The 19,230-nt window shown below is 40.7% G+C and overlaps 2 protein-coding genes across 8 annotated transcripts in view; both read right to left on the bottom strand.

Annotated features, from left to right (window-relative positions):
• The window catches only part of pknox1.1 (pbx/knotted 1 homeobox 1.1), a 19,633-nt gene extending 12,163 nt beyond the window's left edge, over positions 1-7,470 (bottom strand). For 2 of the 5 annotated variants that reach the window (XM_019875678.1, XM_019875680.1), the window contains exons 1-3: positions 7,386-7,470; positions 5,952-6,064; positions 119-246 (exon numbers count right to left, since the gene is read on the bottom strand). In XM_019875678.1, coding sequence (XP_019731237.1) covers positions 119-246; positions 5,952-6,002 — 179 coding nt within the window. In that variant the 5' untranslated portion in view covers positions 6,003-6,064; positions 7,386-7,470. Of the gene's footprint in view, positions 1-118; positions 250-5,951; positions 6,065-7,385 lie in introns of all 5 variants that reach the window. The other 3 variants (XM_019875677.1, XM_019875679.1, XM_019875676.1) reach the window with 3 other exon arrangements.
• A 717-nt stretch (positions 7,471-8,187) lies between these two features.
• ndufv3 (NADH:ubiquinone oxidoreductase subunit V3) lies at positions 8,188-17,693 on the bottom strand. 3 transcript variants are annotated; one of them, XM_019875684.1, is made up of 6 exons: positions 17,497-17,693; positions 15,032-15,125; positions 13,096-13,254; positions 12,694-13,014; positions 12,124-12,660; positions 8,188-8,510 (listed from the first exon to the last, which is right to left on the bottom strand). In XM_019875684.1, exons 1-6 carry the CDS (start codon positions 17,548-17,550, stop codon positions 8,341-8,343), a joined length of 1,335 nt encoding a protein of 444 aa, XP_019731243.1. In that variant the 5' UTR covers positions 17,551-17,693; the 3' UTR covers positions 8,188-8,340. The 3 variants fall into 3 exon arrangements, with proteins under 3 accessions (XP_019731243.1, XP_019731240.1, XP_019731241.1); XM_019875681.1 differs by having other exon boundaries at positions 12,124-13,014; XM_019875682.1 differs by having other exon boundaries at positions 12,124-13,014; positions 13,096-13,251.
• Between the last annotated feature and the right edge of the window lie 1,537 nt (positions 17,694-19,230).

The following is a 19,230-nucleotide window of genomic DNA, read 5'->3' as shown; positions in this document are numbered from 1 at the left end:
AGAAGAAATAAAAAAAAAACACACACACACACACACACACACACACACACACACACACACACACACACACACACACACACACACACTTCAGAAATCAGACACAGAGACTTCGTTGTACCGATATATGGAGGCTTTGTCCACGTCCATGGGCGTCTGTGGATCTGTGAGTGTCGGGCTGGGTGCCTCTGCTAACATCCCCTCAAACTTGTCTTCTGTATCACTCTCTAACTTGGCTACTCCTTGCATCTGCTGAAGATAAATAAAGATCAACTATTTAAAATCACTGCAACAAGACACAAACAGAGGGCAACACACAGAAACCGACAGAAAATGTGAAAGGTTTTGAGCTGGGGTTTCACGATCACATCATGTGAAGGGCCAAGGGACCAAGGGGAGCCAGAGGGCAAAGTCACAAACAGAGCCTTGCTTTACTATGGCCCTTGTGAAGACTCACGTTGACACAATGTGGCTACTACTTCTAAAATATTTGGCTTTGACGAGAAAAAGATGAACAGTTGACAAGAGACCAACAGTTCAGCTCTTATTTTCAGGTATTGACAACAGCAACTAATATACAACTTTGGCTGGATTAACACTGCAAAATATGTGCCACTTTTCTATTTTCAGTATGTGCAGATTTCAAGTGACACATGGGATGTCACTTTCAATTTCATGACATATAAAACACTCAGACGCCAATATTTGCATCAATAAATAATATAAATTGTGAATAATATAAATTGTGAACGTGACATACCATGTGGGTGGCCTGGACTGAATCTTTGTCCGACGATTTAAAAGAAATTTGTAAAATTGACTTTTTTTAATTACTCAGTACACAGGGCTTGACTTTGACTTTCTACATCACCAGCCATGGTGGCTTTAGGTTTCCCAGAATTACTAGTCACTCTGCAATTTCACGAACCACCAATTGTTTTTTGGGTAATCAGGGTTTTGTGCAACCAAGTTCTATATTCGGCAAAACAAGTCAGAGATGAAGATAAAAGAGAATCAAAACAAAATGAAAACTGGAAAAATGGTGTTGATAATGGGGTATATGCCAAAGGATTCCGGTTCAACTGTCAAAAGCGGCCCATTTATTTCCGTCCCGCCTCCTCCCACAAATTGGCTACATTCTTGGCAAGATCACTGCTATTCTTGGCTCTGCTTTTGCTCAATGACGTATGTCGTAACATAAAAGCCAATCCATCCACCTCAGCTGCTTCATGAGACAAAGGCTTCAAAATGTTCACATTCAAATTATATTCATAACTATGGAGGTGTAAGCATGCCGTTTTCTTTTGTGTTAACCATGCATTCCCTTTGTGGCGAATGCTAATGCTAGCATATTTATAATGATACGTACTTGCATGGCAATCTTGGACAAAAACTGCAAGTGGGGCTTTTATTTGGGTCGAGTTGGAGACTTAACTGTACATGTTATAAATTCATGTAAGTGATATAAACGGACAAGATAGTAATGAAATGTTTGTGACTTCATCTCATTTGCATAATTATTTAGTACTCTGTTAAGTGCTGTTAGTAATGCTAGATCAGGGGTGTCAAACTCATTTTTGTCGTGGGCCACATTGTAGTTACGGTTTCCTTTGGAGGGCCGTTATGAATTATGGGAACTCATATAAATGTTTCATCCCCTCCACATATTACATTCACAGCGCAGAACAAATTGATGAATAACTACTTTTAAAATTAGAAGTAAAAAATAATAACCTTTATTGTGGATTACATGTGACAATATGAAATTTTGGTTCTGACTTTAGCAAGCATCATGGAACTTGACATGCTTGATTTGCTTTCGCGGGCCACATAAAATGATGTGGCGGGCCAGATCTGGCCCCCGGGCCTTGACTTTGACACCTGTGTGCTAGATATTGTTCTTTGTGTTGCATGCAACACATATACAGTAGAGCACGGGTGTAGAGGGGGAAAAAACAAAAACAAAACATTTGTGGGTCTGTGTGCGTGTTAATATGATATATTTTTGTGTTGGTGCACACTGCACTCTTGGCATCCTATCTGTGACCTGCATCACCGAAAGTTGTTCGCAGTCAGCAGTCTGGAATTGCAGCTTGCAATCAGTGCTGTTGCGCTCTATCGTTATTATTATTATTGTCATTGAGAATTTGTTTCATGTTCAATTCACAGAGGGCACGGGCAAAAATGGGAATCTCCAGTGCCAGGAGAAGCATTTTAAAACGGTACACGTGAGCTACGATCATTCACACGCTGCAAAAGTGCGTCCCATGCCTCTGCGTCAGGTCTCTACTAAGGTAGGCAGTGATTTGCTTTTCAAAAACTTTTGTGTCTACTTTATTTTTCTGTTTGTTTCATCTTAGGGGCCGTTATGGCTATTGCTCATTAGGGCATGTGTATGTAAGTGCCTGCATATACACGCGTGTGTGGTAACGAGTCGATCGTGGGAGGTTGGTTGATCGAAAAGTAGATCTTTGGTCAAAAAAGGTTGGGTACCCCTGCAGTAGAGTGTGACTGTAAATGCCCCTTCCGAGATAAGAATAGCTATGATGAATTTAAAGTATCCTAACATTTGTTCATTGTGACGGAGTGTTGTGAGGGATTCTTGCTCTGTGGTAGTTGAAAGCTGTCGATGCATGCCTCAAATCCGTTCCTCCAATGCACAGCTGCACAAAGACAGAAATGCAGTTATACAGTATAAACCGAGAAGCATGGTAACTGTTCTGTTCATGTAGATTCAGTCGTAGCCATAGATGGTTTTACATGTTAAAATTGTCAGCTGTCACCACAAGGTATGAAAGCAGGTCCGGACAACAACAGGGTCCGGACCTTTCAGCTCAACCAAAAGAAAGATGACTTGTGCAAAGAGTAAAGTTTGAGTTATTACTTTACTGTCCCACTGGTAGGTGTTACAGAAGCATGTTAATGCCACGTACCCCCAACCCCCCCAAAAAAAGCTTTTATTTTGAAGTTGTTACCGGCAGCGTGTCGCGGCGTTAACAGCTGACTTAACTGTGAAGAACTTGGGCGTCATCTTTGATTCTGAGTTTTTAACATGAGAAACAGAACGTCTCTCATGTTAAAAACATTACAAAGATTGTTTTTTATCATCTCAAGAACATAGCCAGAGTCCGCCCATTTCTCTCTCTCAGGCCAACATGGAAGTGCAGATGCATGCTTTTATTTCCTGCCGCTTAGATTACTGTAATGCCCTGCTCTCTGGTCTTGTTTATATAAAAAAAAAAAAAAAAAAAAAAAAAAAAAGAGTTATTCTAAGGTTACAAATCCTCCAAATTTTGGCCGCACGAGTCTTGACAAGGACCAGAGGGCGGGAACACCTTACACCAGTGTTAAAAATCGCTGCATTGGCTCCTTGTGTGTTTTAAGATTGAGTTTAAAGTGCTCTTATTAGTTTTTAAATGTCTTAACGGTCTCGAGTCATCTTACTTATCTGACCTGCTTTTATCATATCAGATGTCGCGGATGATGAGGTCCTCTGGCACTGGCCTTTTATAATTATTCTCAGGGTGAGGACCAAAACACATGGTGAGGCTGCATTCAGCCATTTTGGTCCCCAGCTATGGAAAAGCCTGCCAGAGAACATCAGGTCTTCAGAGACTGTCAACGTTTTTAAGGGGGAGGCACATCTTTTTAGCTTGGTGTTTAAATAACATCTTTATGTCATTAATTTAATTCATTTTATATATATATGACTTTTTAATAAATCAGCCTTCCACTAGCGTGTTGTTTTAGCCAGCAAATTTGCAGCTATGCTTCTGACGTCACTTTGTCTCAGACCCAAATTTATGGTGACAGACTTATCTAAATTTCCAGTGATGTATCTAGAAATAGATAGTGTACTGCTATGCACAGTTTAAATTTAAGTATATGTTGATTATCTAAAAATAAAAAACAGTCGGTACTTATCACGTGGAATTTTTTTTTGGTCTTTTGTATCTTTAACCAAGCAAAAAAAAATATATATATATTTAGGGCCCCAACAGTGACTGCTGCGAGGCCCCTATTGTTTTTGTAGAAATTATTAGGGCCCGAACAGCGACTGCGGCTCGCTGCAGCCTTCGTGGAGACACACAGTAAATAGCTTAATGCATGTTTATTGTCTCTTTTGTCCGTGATTAAAGCATTTTAAAAACATGAACCGACTCAAGTGGATTACTACCAAACTAGATAAAACAGCGTATATGGGCGAAAGCCATGACTGATTTTCATCATTCAAGATAAATGTCTCACCAGACAAAACATCCTCTTCTTTGTGAATTGCATTTATGATCCGCTGTGAATGTTCGCACCAGTGGTTCTCTACCTCCAAACTGGAATTTACAAGAGCTGTGTAGACTAAAGTTGAGCTGTTATGTCGCAGTTCCAGACAATGGTTCAAATAGATGAACGTTCCAGAACTGCTTGTCAAGTTTGAATTCGACATGTTTCAATCCAGTGCAATTTGGAGAATCAGTTTTTGCTCATTTGTCATTGGAAAGGCCAGAGACGATCCTCTCAAGCCGACCACAATTTCACGCCTGGGATTAACTGTGCCAGGGCACAGAGAATGTTGAGGAGACAATTACAGGTCAAGGACTGTGTTCTGGACAGATAGCACAGGCGTGCTATGGTACATTAACAACCAAACCACAAGATTCCGTACATTCCAAGCCAACAGGGCAGTTGCTTGGATATTTGCAAATTAAAGATCACATTGCTCTGTCTGGCAAGAAAAAGAAGGGAACTCTGTGCAAACATTGGACCAGCTGATGTTGGCTAACGGCAGCTTCAAAATGATAGCAACCTACAAAAAGAAAACGAGAAGTAGCATATAAAACAACTCAATTCTTCAAGAGGGAGGGAATCCTGAGAGTTGGAGTAAGGCTTATGAGAGCAGCCATGCCAGAGGAGGCTAAACACCCTGTCCTCTTTGAATAAGGACCTTCAAATGTCAGAGCTCATTTTAACCAGAAATCCACAACCATGGTCTTTCCAAGATACGTCAAAAATTCTGTATTCCCAGTGCAAATGCGGCCGTCAAAAGAGTTCTGTACGGATGTGTCGTCTGCAGGCAGCTACACGGTACTACTGGTACAACAGCAGATGTCTGACCTACCACAGGAGAGAGTCTTCCCAGATGAGCCACCATTCACAAGAACTGCGGTGAACTACTTCAATCCTTTCAAGGTAAAGAGTGGAAGAGGCATAAGACATTCACATGGATGTGGCGGGTTCCCTGGACACAGACTCGTTTATTAACGCAGGTGTCTCGGGAGTGGCATTCCTTTCAGCTGGAACTGGGCCTTGATGTGCTCCAACCACGGTCATGGGTTGTGTTGCCTAAAGTACTTATTGTGTTTCCAATATGGTGCATTTAGGTTTCTGTCAGTTGCCTCCGGAGTCCCACAGGCTAAAAAGGCAGATAGGACTCCTCTTCCATTTTTCGGGATACCTGACCGTCAGTGTGCACCAGCGGGCTTGAGGATTGCTGCAATGACAGCCACCAACCACCTTACAGCCACCGATGTGATCGACCGCCTCAACAATAGAGGGATGAAACATGGTCCACTCAGACTCAATGTTCCATGCCTCCCCCAGGATGTGGGCAAAGTTCTGCCGGAGGTGAGAGTTGAAACTCTTCCTGACATGATTCTGCCAGACGTTCCCAGCAAACCCTCACACTACGTTTGGGTCTGCCAAGTGGGACTAGCGTCTTCCCACACCATCAGAGCCAACACACCACCAGGTGGTGATCACTCTACAGCCCATCCCTCTATTCAACCGAGTGTCCAAAACAAATCCACTGACAGCACCACATGGTGAAGCAAAGAAATAATCAAGTTAAATGGTTTACATTTTGTGAACATATATACCTTATTACTATTTAAACAAAATGAAATACATTTGTGTCAGAAAAGGTGCTGTATGATAATCCAACATCTGTTTTGCTCACCCACCTGTTGCTTTCCCTTGGAGTATTTGTCAATGGAAACCGAATGGGCTGCCATCACGTTCAATGCAGATGCTGCAAACACTCAGGCATTATCGATTGTGCCAATAGGTAGTCAACCTATACAAAACACAAACTTAATTTTATTTAAAAACAAACAAACAAACAAAAAACGTCAATTACATGTCAATATGGGGGGTGGGGGTATATTTAAATGTTATGATTCTTTGTAAACCAAACGACTTATTGCAAATTATTTTTATTTGGGCCCGAGCAGCAGCGAGGTCCCTATTATTTTTGCAAAAATTATTAGTAGTACGAGTAGTATGATGAGAACACACACACACACACACACACACACACACACACACACACACACACACACACACACAAAACCGGGTTTAGGATTATAGTATTTTGGGGGGTTCCATTTGTTTTTCCTTATTTCAGATGAATGAAAACTTTGAAACACAACATTAGATGTCAAATCAAATTAAGATAGGGGTTACACATATTTTTAAATATTTGCCGCCACAGTGCATAACTGGTGTCTCGGAAACACTATGTAGCTCAACAGATACAACACGACACGCTTTTCCGTTGCACTTTCAAATATCGCGTTACCTTCGAACTACTTTTAACACACCCACAACGCTCTTAGCTTTTAGCTCGGTGTCAGCAACAATTTATGTTTGTGGCGGCAAAGCGTGACCATGTTCGACGAAGCCAAGTGTAATAATGTTTAGCGACCAAATAAATACTTAGAATATGCAGACCCTCTCTCTTTAACTCTCTATGTTGCTCGCCTGTGACACGGGCCAAGTCCTCGGCTAACATTAGCAAAATAGCTAACTTTTATTTATAAGTGGCTGGCCTGCTGGTACGATTGAAATACAAACCGCCATATTACCCTAAATGATCATTGGCAAAAACTATTTTGTTGCGACATTCAGAACTCCGCTTAAGGAATATACGATAGTGGAGGCGTACGGCAAATCTTGTAGCGATACAGGATGTGAAATGACTGGGCGCTGAAAAATAATTCTGGGTTTATTGAATGATTACAAACTGTATTTGGCATAATTTTACTCAGCGACGTTTTAAGAACCAACACTGAGGTTGCCCACAGCTTTCAGACAACAGCCATTCATGGAGGACAGCCGCCTTCTTATCCCTCCCCTTCGCGCTAGCATTACAGCTGTCGGGCCTCGTTTTGAGCGTTAGCCGTGTGATTTTCCACAACCCTCGTCTAAACAGCGACATGTTTTTTCAGCCTCCTTCTCTTGTGAACAGCATTTATTTTTCCACGATGCTGCTCTGCCTCATCAAGCATCTGTTTCCCCAGCAGAATCCGCGTTTCTCGCCCTGGGGCATTTTTGCGTTGAGCGCAGATTGTTTGATTGATAGGGACGGAAAAGAGGGATTTTGAGTGACAGCTTACCTGAGTGCCAATCTTCGTCACACTGACAAGCGGCTGCAGCAATCGGGACCCGCAGTTGTCGCTGTGCGTCATCACGTATGAGCACGCAGGGACGTTTAGAACATTAATATTTATAAGGTGGGCGGTCAATGACGTTGTGCAGCACTCTTGACTGCCCCTGCACTGTCGGGTTTATTCTGCCCAATGACTCCACCCGATTGGTTTGTCCGTGTGTTTCCAATATAGTACGTTTAGATGTTGATTTACATATTCCCGTCGATGCCTATTCACAAATAAACAAAAACAGCACTGATCTAAATTGGAAATATACATTAATTAGTTGCTTGGTATTAGCTATTAATAGTTGAGCCACTTTCTGGGCCACAATCAATCACTCGAAATATACTCAGGCAGACACATTTCAACAAATGGCTTTCTTTAACCGAACATTTTATGGCGTGTGGGACACACTTGAAGAACCCAGAATTAACTGGCTATGCGGTTTTGTTTTTTTTCATTTGGAGAATGTCTCTGGAAAGGACTAAATTAAAGCACTCGAGATGGTTGCTTGATGTCTAACCGTTCCACTGTCTCAAAGAGTAAAACAGGACAATGATCCCTGAATGTTTGGAAAAAACAATAAAAAATTCTCTGCAGCTAAATTTAACTAAACTTAAGGCAGCCATTAATGCAAGTATATTTCTGACATTTTTCTCCATTGGGCGTCCTTTTTCTCCCTCAAAACAGCAGATGGACAAATTGCAAACAGAAACACCCACACATTTTGTTAAATACTGCATGTGAATTTACAATCAAGACAAGCTTTAATGAGGCATTTTATTTTTTTCTTTGTGCTCAAACTCATAAGACCACACAAATTCAATATACAGAAATGTATATACGTATATATATATATATATATATATATATATATATTTAAACGTGTGTGTATGTGTGTATGTCCAGCTGAGCTCCCCTAGTGTCGAGGCGAGGGTCTTCCAGAGGTAGGCTGAGGGAGACGATACTTTGCCATCTCTACATCCATGTCTGCAAATGTATAGGTACTGTAGCTGTGGTGTTCGTAATTTCGGTACAGGGTGTTGTCAAAAGTATCTTCAGGCTCAGCAGGTACCATGGTTGCTGATCCTGGAAAGGAAAGCAAAGTGGATAAAATGAATTAGTATTAGTATCTAGTCCTCTTCTTTTGTCCCAATATTCTTTTTGAGTAAACAAATTGCAAGGGGCACCTATAGCATTTTGAAACTGGGGGATGGCCACCCAGGGGCAAGTAAAAAAATTTTTCCACACTTTATGCTACAGCACGGGGTTGTGTTTAAATTCGATGCAATTTTCCCTGCACGCGGGAGCTTGTGGGTCACTTGATCACAATGTATGTGTGTGTGTGTGTGTGTGTGTGTGTGTGTGAGCCAAAAGTTTGGACACACCTCATTCAATGTGTTTTCTTTATTTTCAGACTACTGTTTTTTCATTGTAGATCCTCACCGAAGGCAGCAAAACTATGACTGAACAAATGTGGAGCTACGTACTTAAAACCAAGTGAAATAACTGAAAAAATTTAGAGTGTCCGATTCACCTACCATGAATGTTTTTGGAATGTGGAAAGAAAACAGAGTACCCGGAGAAAACCCACACGGCCATGGGGAGAACATGCAAACTTCACACAGGAGGGCGGACACGAACCTATGGCCTCTGTACTGAGAGCCGGACGCGCTAATGAGTCAAGCACTGTGCCACCCCCTTTAAAAAAGTCAAGAACCTAATTTAAATAAATATGACTAAACCATTGTTATTAGGCTATCCATGGTCACAAGACCCTCACAAATGACATATACTACTAGACGCACCAGTCTTTCGAAGCCAAGCCGCTACTGTACCTGCTGTCAGTAAGTTGTTCCCTACTTGCTCGTTTAAGTCACAGTACACAAAAAGCCAAGGACATAGTCGCGATAAATGCAAAACATGTCTCGTAATTGGATCGGGCTTGAAGACATTATGATAGTCCAATTGTGTTGTACTGCGAGCTAGCTCAATTGAAATGTAGTCACACGAGTGTTGTTCTTTTCTTCAACTTCTTCTTGATTGACTGTGTCATTGTCCTTCCATGTTTTTTTTTAGGGGGTGGGTACAAATGTTAATTATTCACAAATATACTCTGCTTGTGGGATTTTTTTCTTCAATTTAGTCATGTGTGTTTTGGACACATTTCTATTACTTGGTTGTATGCAAAATAATTAAGAGCAAATTATGAATCGGTCCCATTGAGCAAACTCATGAATATAGTGTATTGCTAGATATACTGTGAAATGTGACTTGTTGTGTTTTATACGCATTATAGTTTGTCAATATTAGGGACAATTAAAGCAGTGTCTGTCTCAACAAGGCGACCAAGTCATTCACAATGAGCCCTTTCCAATGCATGCTTATTGTAATCATATAATACTTGCCTAACCAAATAGCTCCAGCAAAATCATCAGCGGCAATCTCTCCCCAGATCCCCATCAACAGAAGATGTTGAGCATACCACATTAGGTAAAACATACTTTTACTTCCACTGCTCTCTATCAAATATATCAGGTGAGTGCAATGACATCAGATGTCGTGGTCCTCTGTAACATTCCTTATGAATATACTCTGGGCTGTGACAATTGAGCCTGTTCATGATTAAAAAGGTTTTGCCATTTCAGCCTGTCCTGAGCCCTGTCCGGGGGAAGTTTGACCTTTGGCTATGAAAACTTGGGGGAGGCATGTGTAGCACCTTCAGAAGATAAAAATAAATAAATAAATTTAGGCATCCAAACCCTAACATGTACAGGAAGTGAGTTAGGAGTATTTGCAAGTAATATTTTCGCCCATATATGCACAGACGTCATACTTTTGCCCCGTTGTCCTTGACGGTTAACCCGATAGATACATTTTGAAGTCAATCTCAACATCTGGAACAACAGGAAAAAAAATAAAAACAAAAAATCTAATGATATGATGGCAGGACAGCAGCTCAGAAGGACCCAAGATGCTTACCATTGGTCTTAACCTACATTAGGTGAACATTGTTTGAAACTTTCCATACACATCCGGCCTGGCAAAAACATTTATGTTCGATCTTTATTGTGCAGTTTCTTAAAAATGGCCCTCTATTGCCCCCCATACATTTTGAACAAAATGTATAGGGGGCAAACAAAATCTAGATCCATGAACATTGGGAGACATATGTACTATAAGTACCCAGGATCTATAAAAAAAGTTTTTTAGTTAGAGTCATGCCTTTAAACTAAAAGGAAGTCCATCAATTTGATTTGACTTTGGAGCAATTTTTGACCCTCTATAGAGGGCGTATTTTAAGAAACTCTTCCGAGAGCACTGGTTCAACAACACCAGTCCGGGGACCGGTACCAGGCCCCACAGAGACAGACCAAGATTTTTTTTTTTGCTTTTACGGAGCGTCAGTCAACACCCCACTCTGTCGAAGGGCAATATCAATCGGGCTGGGTGATTATATGATTCCTCGTGTTCTGTGACTTGCTCTGAGCTTATTTACTCCGTCAGACATGACGGAAATGTGCACGACAGCAGGCCTCCTAACTTTGATTTGCAAGCTGAAGTCAACAGATTCTGCAAATAATTAAAAGCAGTAAAAAGAAAGTAATATTTGCAAAATAACCAAACGTACAGCTAAACGCACAGCTGATGGACAGCCTTGAACTCTGAAGATGAACCTATTTTGATAAGAAAAGTTACGCCCCCCTTGCGGTATCTCCAGAGTGACGTGGAGGAGGAAGCTGTTTTAAGTCATCCACAACAAGGCAGTACAACAAACCTGTTGAATCATTTGAACCAGTAGCACTCAAGCAATGAAGTTGGAAGCATGAAAATGCGAGCAGAGTTAGCACAGCCAGCCCACATATGCCTTGGAAGTTCAGCCGCTAATTAGTATGCTGTATACATTGAGATAAATACTAATATGAGGTCTGAGAGATCCATAGAGAAGAATGGTTACAGCAGGGGTGTCCAAACCTTTTCGTTTGAGGGCCACATCCATAAAAATGGAAGGATAAAAGGGCCACTTTAAAATTCTTCAACTTTTTGTCAGATGCTAAAGTCAGTCAAGAAAGCAATTATATATTGTTTGTATTGTCGAGTTAATTTCATCAGCTTTCTGTTAAAGGTGTTCAAGCATAGAGTTGAGGATTTTTCCAAGGTTTTGGGGTGGCCAACAGCCGTCTATCTCAAAGAATTGATCCAGCTCTGCCTTTAACAGCAGCCGAATCCCACCCCCCACATTCAGAACTAAAAAAAAGAACAAACTGTAGTAGAGTGGCCATCAGTTACATGAGGATCATTAATGTGATGTCTTCATACATCAGCCATAGGGCACAAAGTGGAAGAAACTATTTTTGCCCCTAAAATTGAATCATCTTTATTCACTGCAGTGTTTCGAAGATGTGTTATTCTTTTCATCCAAAATAAACCATTTGTATCTTCGAATATGGGGAAAAGTTCTACAGAATATAAAAAGATTTATTAATATTACTGTCACTTCTTTTTCTGACACTCTCCCTTCTCATTCTGCCCACCTTCACCTTTTTTAACCAACATTGCTGCCCATGTCAAACATCTTTTTAAGTATATAATTTTTTTTGTCATGTCATGGGTCGCTGAAAAATGGATGGAGGGTGGCAAATGGCCCCCAGGCCGTAGGTTGGACACCCCTTGGTTACAGGGTTGGATGCTGTAGTGTTACCCTCATGTGGAGTCTGTGTCTGGAGTTCTCCCAAAGGGTGCAGTAGCTCACTGGGATGCGGCGACGAGGTGGGGACCGTGGTTGCAACATCAGTAGCTGCCCCAGAAGGGAGAGCATCACCCACTTGCACAGCGGCAGTTCCGCAAGGAGGTGCAACAGTTCCTTGAAGGTCAGACTCATCCTCGACATGCAGGTGTGCAGTATTTGCAGACACTTCAGGACGCACAGGCTCTGTGATTTCTACAAGACCATCAGATGGATCCTGCCCTGGTGATGAAACCTCAATCGCAGCTTTACCTGCTGAATCTTCAACCCTTACAGGGAGAGTGGGAGATATGACACGTGCAATTAATTCTGAAGAAGAACCTGCTTCAGATTGTAATCCTGTTTCAGTGGTATCTGATAGTTCTTCTGGCACATCCTGGAGTCGTGGGGCAGAGTCTATTAGGTCTTCAACAGTATGAAAATTTTGTCCCTTTTTGGTATTTTTAGAAGCTTCTATATGTGCAGCTTTTGCTGGCAAGGGAGCAGAGGCATGTGCAGCTTCTGCTGGTAAGGTAGGAGAGTCATTCTTAGCTTCATGTTCTGCTAAAACCTCCTTATTAGGTTTATTAGAATCACCGTTTTCTTTGGATGTGATGTGTTGGGATTTGATTTGTCTAATCTGTCGCAATTCTGGGACCTCTTGCACAGAGGTCGAAGTTTCAAGGTTGTCATCTTCTGACTCAGAATCAGACTCAGAATCAGAATCAGAAGAGTCACTGGATGAGGAGGAAGTGATTTTAGCCCTTGATTGATCACCATGTTCAGAAAAGAGTGTCTTGGTTGTGGCTGCATGACCTGGGGCTGGAGCTGGAGTAAAAGCATCATCTGCCACAGGAGAACGTGTATCTGTGATGAGCACAGTATAACTCTATTGAGGTGTTGGAGACAACAAGGATTCCTGTTTAGTACATGCTATTTCAATATTACCAATGACAGGCAATGCATCCACTACTTTGCCTGCGGACACTGATATTGCGATTCCCAGAGGCTGCGTTGGAAAAGCTCCGTTGTTCGAAACCCTCGTAGGGAAAGACACTGGTGTCTTGTGTGTTAGTAGGGCTGCTCTCTCATCTGTATCATTTGCTGCTGAGCAAAATAGAAAAATGAAAAATAAGGCATGACATACAGTGCAACTTCTTTTCACAATCTTAATTCGTTACGCACTTCGTTTGTGATATGAAACGTTTGCAAACCAAGGCGATGTTTCACATTAAAATGCATGGAAATAGAATTCATGTGTTCCAGCCTCAGACTGAAGATATGTTTACCTGTTTTTTATTCTGTGGGTAGTTCAAGAGTACAATACAGAACAATGGAGAGAAAGTCAAAGCAAACTACATATGCGGTTGCAATGTACGGAGCATGGAGACGCCCCACTGGAGCAGAAGGGTAAAATGAGTCGGCGTGCTAGTCAAGCTACGTCAGCGTTGATTTCTAACCCCTCTCCCATCGATCCATCTTGCTAATCTACGTTCTCTATCAAACAAGATCGATAAACTCCTTTTCCTCACAAGGACCAACAAAACCTTTACATGTTCTGCCGCGGTCTGCTTCACCGAAACTTGGCTCAGCGATCGCAACCTGGATACCTACCCGGCTTCCGTCTCCAGTGAGCAGACCGCGAAACGAAACTGTCAGGGAAATCAAAAGGGGATGGAATATGCTTTGTGTCAAAGAGGAATGGTGCACTGGTGTCACAGAGCTCAACAAACTGCAGCCCGGACTTGGAGTCGTCGTATCTAAACCGTAAGCCATTCTACTCACCACGTGAGTTCTCCTCTTTCATACTCGCCTGTGTTTGCATTCATTCCACCACAAGCAAACACGAACACAGTGTAACAAACGCTGGCTGACCAAGTCAACAAACTCGAACTAAAGCATCCAGAATCACCCCTCATATTCTTGGGTGGTTTTAATAGAGCACAACTTAACCATGAAATTCCGAAATATAAGCAGCACAGTGTTTCACCATAGAAGGCAACACTCTGGAACAATGCTACACGAATGACACTTTAAGACTCATACAGATCTGTTGCCCACGCAGCGCTGGCTTTGTCACTGTTTAATACACTTAATCCATTTATACAGGCACAGACTAAAATGCATAAAACGGGCTGTCAACACACACACACACACACACACACACACACACACACACACACACACACACACACACACACACACACCATCAGAGCTGCCAAGAGGACTTACACTTAGAGACTTGAGAGCTGCTACAGGGAAAACAACACGAGAGACATGCAGAGGGGAAACAGAATGTGTAGTTTAGTCCTTTACCGGTTTACTTATAATGTTTAATATTTAGTTCTTTATCTGTGTACCTTGTCTTGAATACATTTCGCTTATTTGTTTACTAACGCACAAGAATTCCAATTTTTGATCCTGGTATCTAACTTGTAGAAATCGCAATAAACTCTATTCCATTCCATTCCATTCCATTATTAACTTCCAGACATTTATGTGTGCTGCATCTACTTCTTGGGTAACATAGGCCAAAGCGTCCAATGGCATTGCCGCACATGCATTCTCAATTCTTGTCAAAGGGCCACCATTGCAGTCGGTGGCCCTTCGTGCTAATGTATTGCAGGAAACAAAATACGGAAAAAAGTGAAGCTACGTCCATGCTTTCCAGAGAACAACTGCATCCTGTGTTTCAACTTCAGGGGGAAAAAAAACATTCAATCAAACCAATGAATTAAATTGCTAATCCATACCTTCAATAATTATGTAGAATGTGTTTTTATTGAAACAGAGTGAGCACAAATGAGACTGCAAACTAACAAAATACTCACAACCCCATGCAACCACCAGAAATAATTCAAAGAGATGTAATTTTCCTACATACTCTTTTCTGTGCTCTTTATAGCCTCGTCTTTCTGAGTGGTGCACAATGCTGACACGCCGGTCCTCAGGATCCCCCAGTTCTCCACCTGGTAATGCTACAAAAAAAAAAAAAACACAAACAAGTCAAAAATTGTGTGATTTTAATTTAGGAAATTTTATATAATCCAAGAAAAAAAATGAATCAGACTAGACCACTGAACCAAAGTGGTCAGTAAATCTAACATGGAAAGGCAGCATATAGTGGCAGGAAAAAGTATGAGAACCCTTTGAGTGATTGTGAGTGCGAATGGTTCTTCATCTATGTGTGCCCCGCAATTGGCTGGCAACCAGTTCAAGGTGCTAAGCAGATTGGAAAATGGATGGAGGTGAAAAACACCATCATGTATTTATTAATAGCAAATTATTTCTCTTTGTCCATCTTCCTACACCAGCAATTTTTGGGATGGAAACAACAAATAAATGATCTTCTATTTGATGGCAAAAAGTATGAAATTGACATAGGTATCCTCTTTTTGTGACAATTTTGTTTGGTGATGTGCCATGCTATTTTTCGAACTTAAAATCTGTGCCTTGGCTCAATGTTGGGAACCACTGTTTTAGTGCATAGAACGATTTATTTTACTTGAATCCATGCTGGAAATCAAATTAGTATGTCTTTGACAGATAATGGTAGGCGCCACGGTGATGCAGGTCATGTGCCACCGTAGATTAAAGGCGACCTGCTTTTTTATTTTGGGGGGGGTCAACGTGATTGGATGTTAAGCGTGCAGTGTACACGAATACAAAAATATACAGTGGTGTGGAAGAGAGTTTGCCCCCTTCCTGATTTTTTTTTTTTTTTTTGCATGTTTGTCACACTTAAATGTTTCAGATCATCAAATGAAAATATTAGTCCAAGATAACACAAGTCAACACAAAATGTAGTTTTTAAAGGAAGGTCTTTATTATTAAAGGAGAAAAAAATCAAAACCCACATGTCCCTGTGTGAAAAAGTGTTAAAACATAACTGTGCTTTATCATACCTGAGTTCAATTTCTCAAGCCGCGCCCAGGCTTGATTACTGCCACAACCTGTTCTCAAACAAGAAATCACTTAAATGGGACCTGCCTGACAAAGTGAAGTAGACCAAAAGATCCTCAAAAGCTAGACATCATCAGCTTTGGGACTCCAGCGAACCACAGTGAGAGCCATTATCCACAAATGGTGAAAACTTGGAATAGTGGTGAACCTTCCCAGGAGTGGCCGACCGACCAAAATGACCCCAAGAGGTCACAAAAGACCCCACAACAACATCCAAAGAACTGCAGACCTCACTTAAGATCAGTGTTCATGACTCCATCATAAAAAAGAGACTGGGCAAAAATGGCCTGCATGGCAGAGTTCAAGACTAAAACCAATGCTGAGAAGAAATGAACTTTCTTTTTGCTGATTTCTTCTTATATTTCTTTGGATCGTGGCATGATGCATTTGTTTCTTGAGATCTTTTGGCCTACTTCACTTTGTCTGGCAAATTCGATGTGATCTCTTGATTTGACAAATTTTGTGCTAAAGTGTTGCCTATAAAATTGAAATCAGCTTTCCCACATTTGTCGTTCATTACAGGTTGATTAAATCGTGTGGGGGTGGGGGGATACTTTTTCAAATGGGGACAGTTAGTTTGGGATTTGTTTTTATACGTTAATAAATTAAATTGACATTTAGAAACTGCATTTTGTATTTCCTTGGTGTTATCATGCTTAATAGAGCTCACAAGAGCTGTGTGAGAAGGGAATAAAAGTCGGTTTAGCTAGGATACAGAGAGGTCATTTCCCCGTTCAGTTTATTTTATTTGGACATAGATTAGCAGATTAAAGCACACAGGCATCAAGTCTCTCCCAGATGACACACCATCTAATGACCTTCTCAACCCATTTTTAAAGCAGTACACCTGGGTTGCAAACCAATCAGGTCAGAGCTCAGCAATTGTCCATCCACAGGTGGTGGCAAATACCTTCCCTTGAAACAATCAATTTACCACCAAAAAAAAAAAAACATTCAGCACTGCAGAATCTATCACCCCAGCAACAGTCTTGGATGGAGAGGAATGTGCACCTTTTCCCCATCCAAAATCCACTATAATCGTCAGTTATTAAGATGGGTCATTTGGCTTTATGGCACTTGGGATGTCTCTATGTGATGTGAAGTTGGAACTGAAACCTTTGTATGTGATAATATGCAAAGAACACAGAAACCAGGAAGTTCTGAGCTCCACACATAAGACGACGCGTCGGTGTGGCCGGAGTCATCGCTTGTCAACTCTATACTGTGTCACAATTAACGTAAGGTAAAATGTCTTGCTCGTTCGAATTCACATTACCTCGAGTGCAGTACCTGGAATGTAAGCATTGAGCAACCCAAGCTGATTAGTAGGAAATATCAACAGGCAATTATTAAAGAATGTACTTCTGAAAGTGAAACGGGCGTTACCTTTAATGCCCATAGTCGCCTTAAAGGCAATATGGAGGTCGACATTTTCCACATCTTATTCGTCCTTCTCGTCGTCGTAATATCTTTATTATTCTTTTTTTTCGTCCTTCTCGTCGTTCTAATATCCTTCAAATTATTTTCGTCCTTCTCGTCTTCTTCTTCTTCTTCTTCTTCTTCTTTCTTCTTCTTTCTTCTTCTTGGTTTTCTTCTTCTTCTTCTTCTTCTTCTTCTTCTTCTTCTTCTTCTTCTTCGTGGTTGTATTAGTCGTCGTCGTCTTCTTCGCCTTTTTTATGAACCAAGTACTGTACTGTATTGGACAGTATATTATGTTCATTAAATAAAAATTTCTCAACATGAAGTAACAGCATGCATGAAGTAACATATACATTGCAATAAATTGAAAATTTTACAAGTATATAGTTTTCACAGCCTTTCTGTTGTTTGAGTCATTTAAAAGTTTAAAATGGGAAATAGTTTCGACGTGTAAGTGTGAAAAGCTAGGTTTTTGATTGGTCACTCAACAATCCAAACGATCGCAAATATACCCAAAGACAAAGTGCCAGCAGCCATCGACAGTTAACAAAAATCAAATAACTTAATATTCCACAAAGACTGTCCATTTTGTAAGAAACCCATTTCAAAACACCATCATGTAAAAAATAAATAAATAAATAAATAAAAAAACTGCATTCACCCCACCTTTTTCGTGACATTTGATCACATCAATTGTCCTAATGTACTGACATCTATTGCTTCATATAAACTTGAAATTGATCTTATTAATTGCCTTTATCATTTTTATTTGAAACAGGTAAAGAGAAGACCAGATACCTTAATCACGTAACGATCAATTTTTGACAGAAACACCCTCCCAAAGATTGCAATGTCTCTTTGCAACCATCTGTTAAGCATGTATCCATATTGCTTCCAAAAATTTTCCTTTCATTGCAGCATTTTCCGCAGCTATAATAATACCCCAAAATTTAACATCTTTCTTAATTGTGATCCCATTAATTGACGGTGGAAGACAGTCATGCGACATTAATAATTAACATTTACCCACATTAAGTTCCAACCCAGAAGCCTTTGAGAATAAATTAATAGTTTTTCCCAACATTGATTGAGCCAAGGAAAATACGTCACGGCACATCACTTAGCAAAACAATTCACAAAAAATGGATACACAGGTAAATTATGTACCTTATGTCATCAAGTGGAGGGGCATTCTGGTCTGCCTGTTACTATCGGTGCTTTCCAAGAAAAATTAACACTTTTTTTGAAAATACAAAAATAGTTTTCATCCAGATTACTGACACTGAATAACGCAGCACACCTGATGATCTCTCACGGCACACTAATATGCCACAGCACACTGGTTGGGAATCACAGTATTAATGTTTAAAGTACTAAGGGAATTTGATTGTCATTTTTTAAAAACAAGGTTGTAATCATCTGCCAACTGACTTCCCGCTATTTTTCTATTCAATACATCCAACCACTTAATAGGGCCATTCTTGATGAAAATAGATATTACAACTGCCACAATGTTGACGTATGTCTCTTAATCTCAAATCTTGAGCAGGTGCCATTATCTAAAGCTACCGAAATTTTAATACCCGTATAGAGCATAGTAATAAGGCCAATAAATCTGTCGCTAAACCCAAAGTAACTTCAAGTCCTCAGAATGAATAGATGCTCAAGCTCTTTCATTCTGGTAGCAAAAGCTTCAGAGAG

Source organism: Hippocampus comes, unplaced genomic scaffold (genome assembly GCF_001891065.2).
Source record: "Hippocampus comes isolate QL1 unplaced genomic scaffold, H_comes_QL1_v1.1 scaffold234, whole genome shotgun sequence".
NCBI lineage: Eukaryota > Metazoa > Chordata > Actinopteri > Syngnathiformes > Syngnathidae > Hippocampus > Hippocampus comes.
The sequence above is the reverse complement of the archived record's forward strand: the minus strand, read 5'-3'. Positions and strand labels throughout refer to the sequence as shown.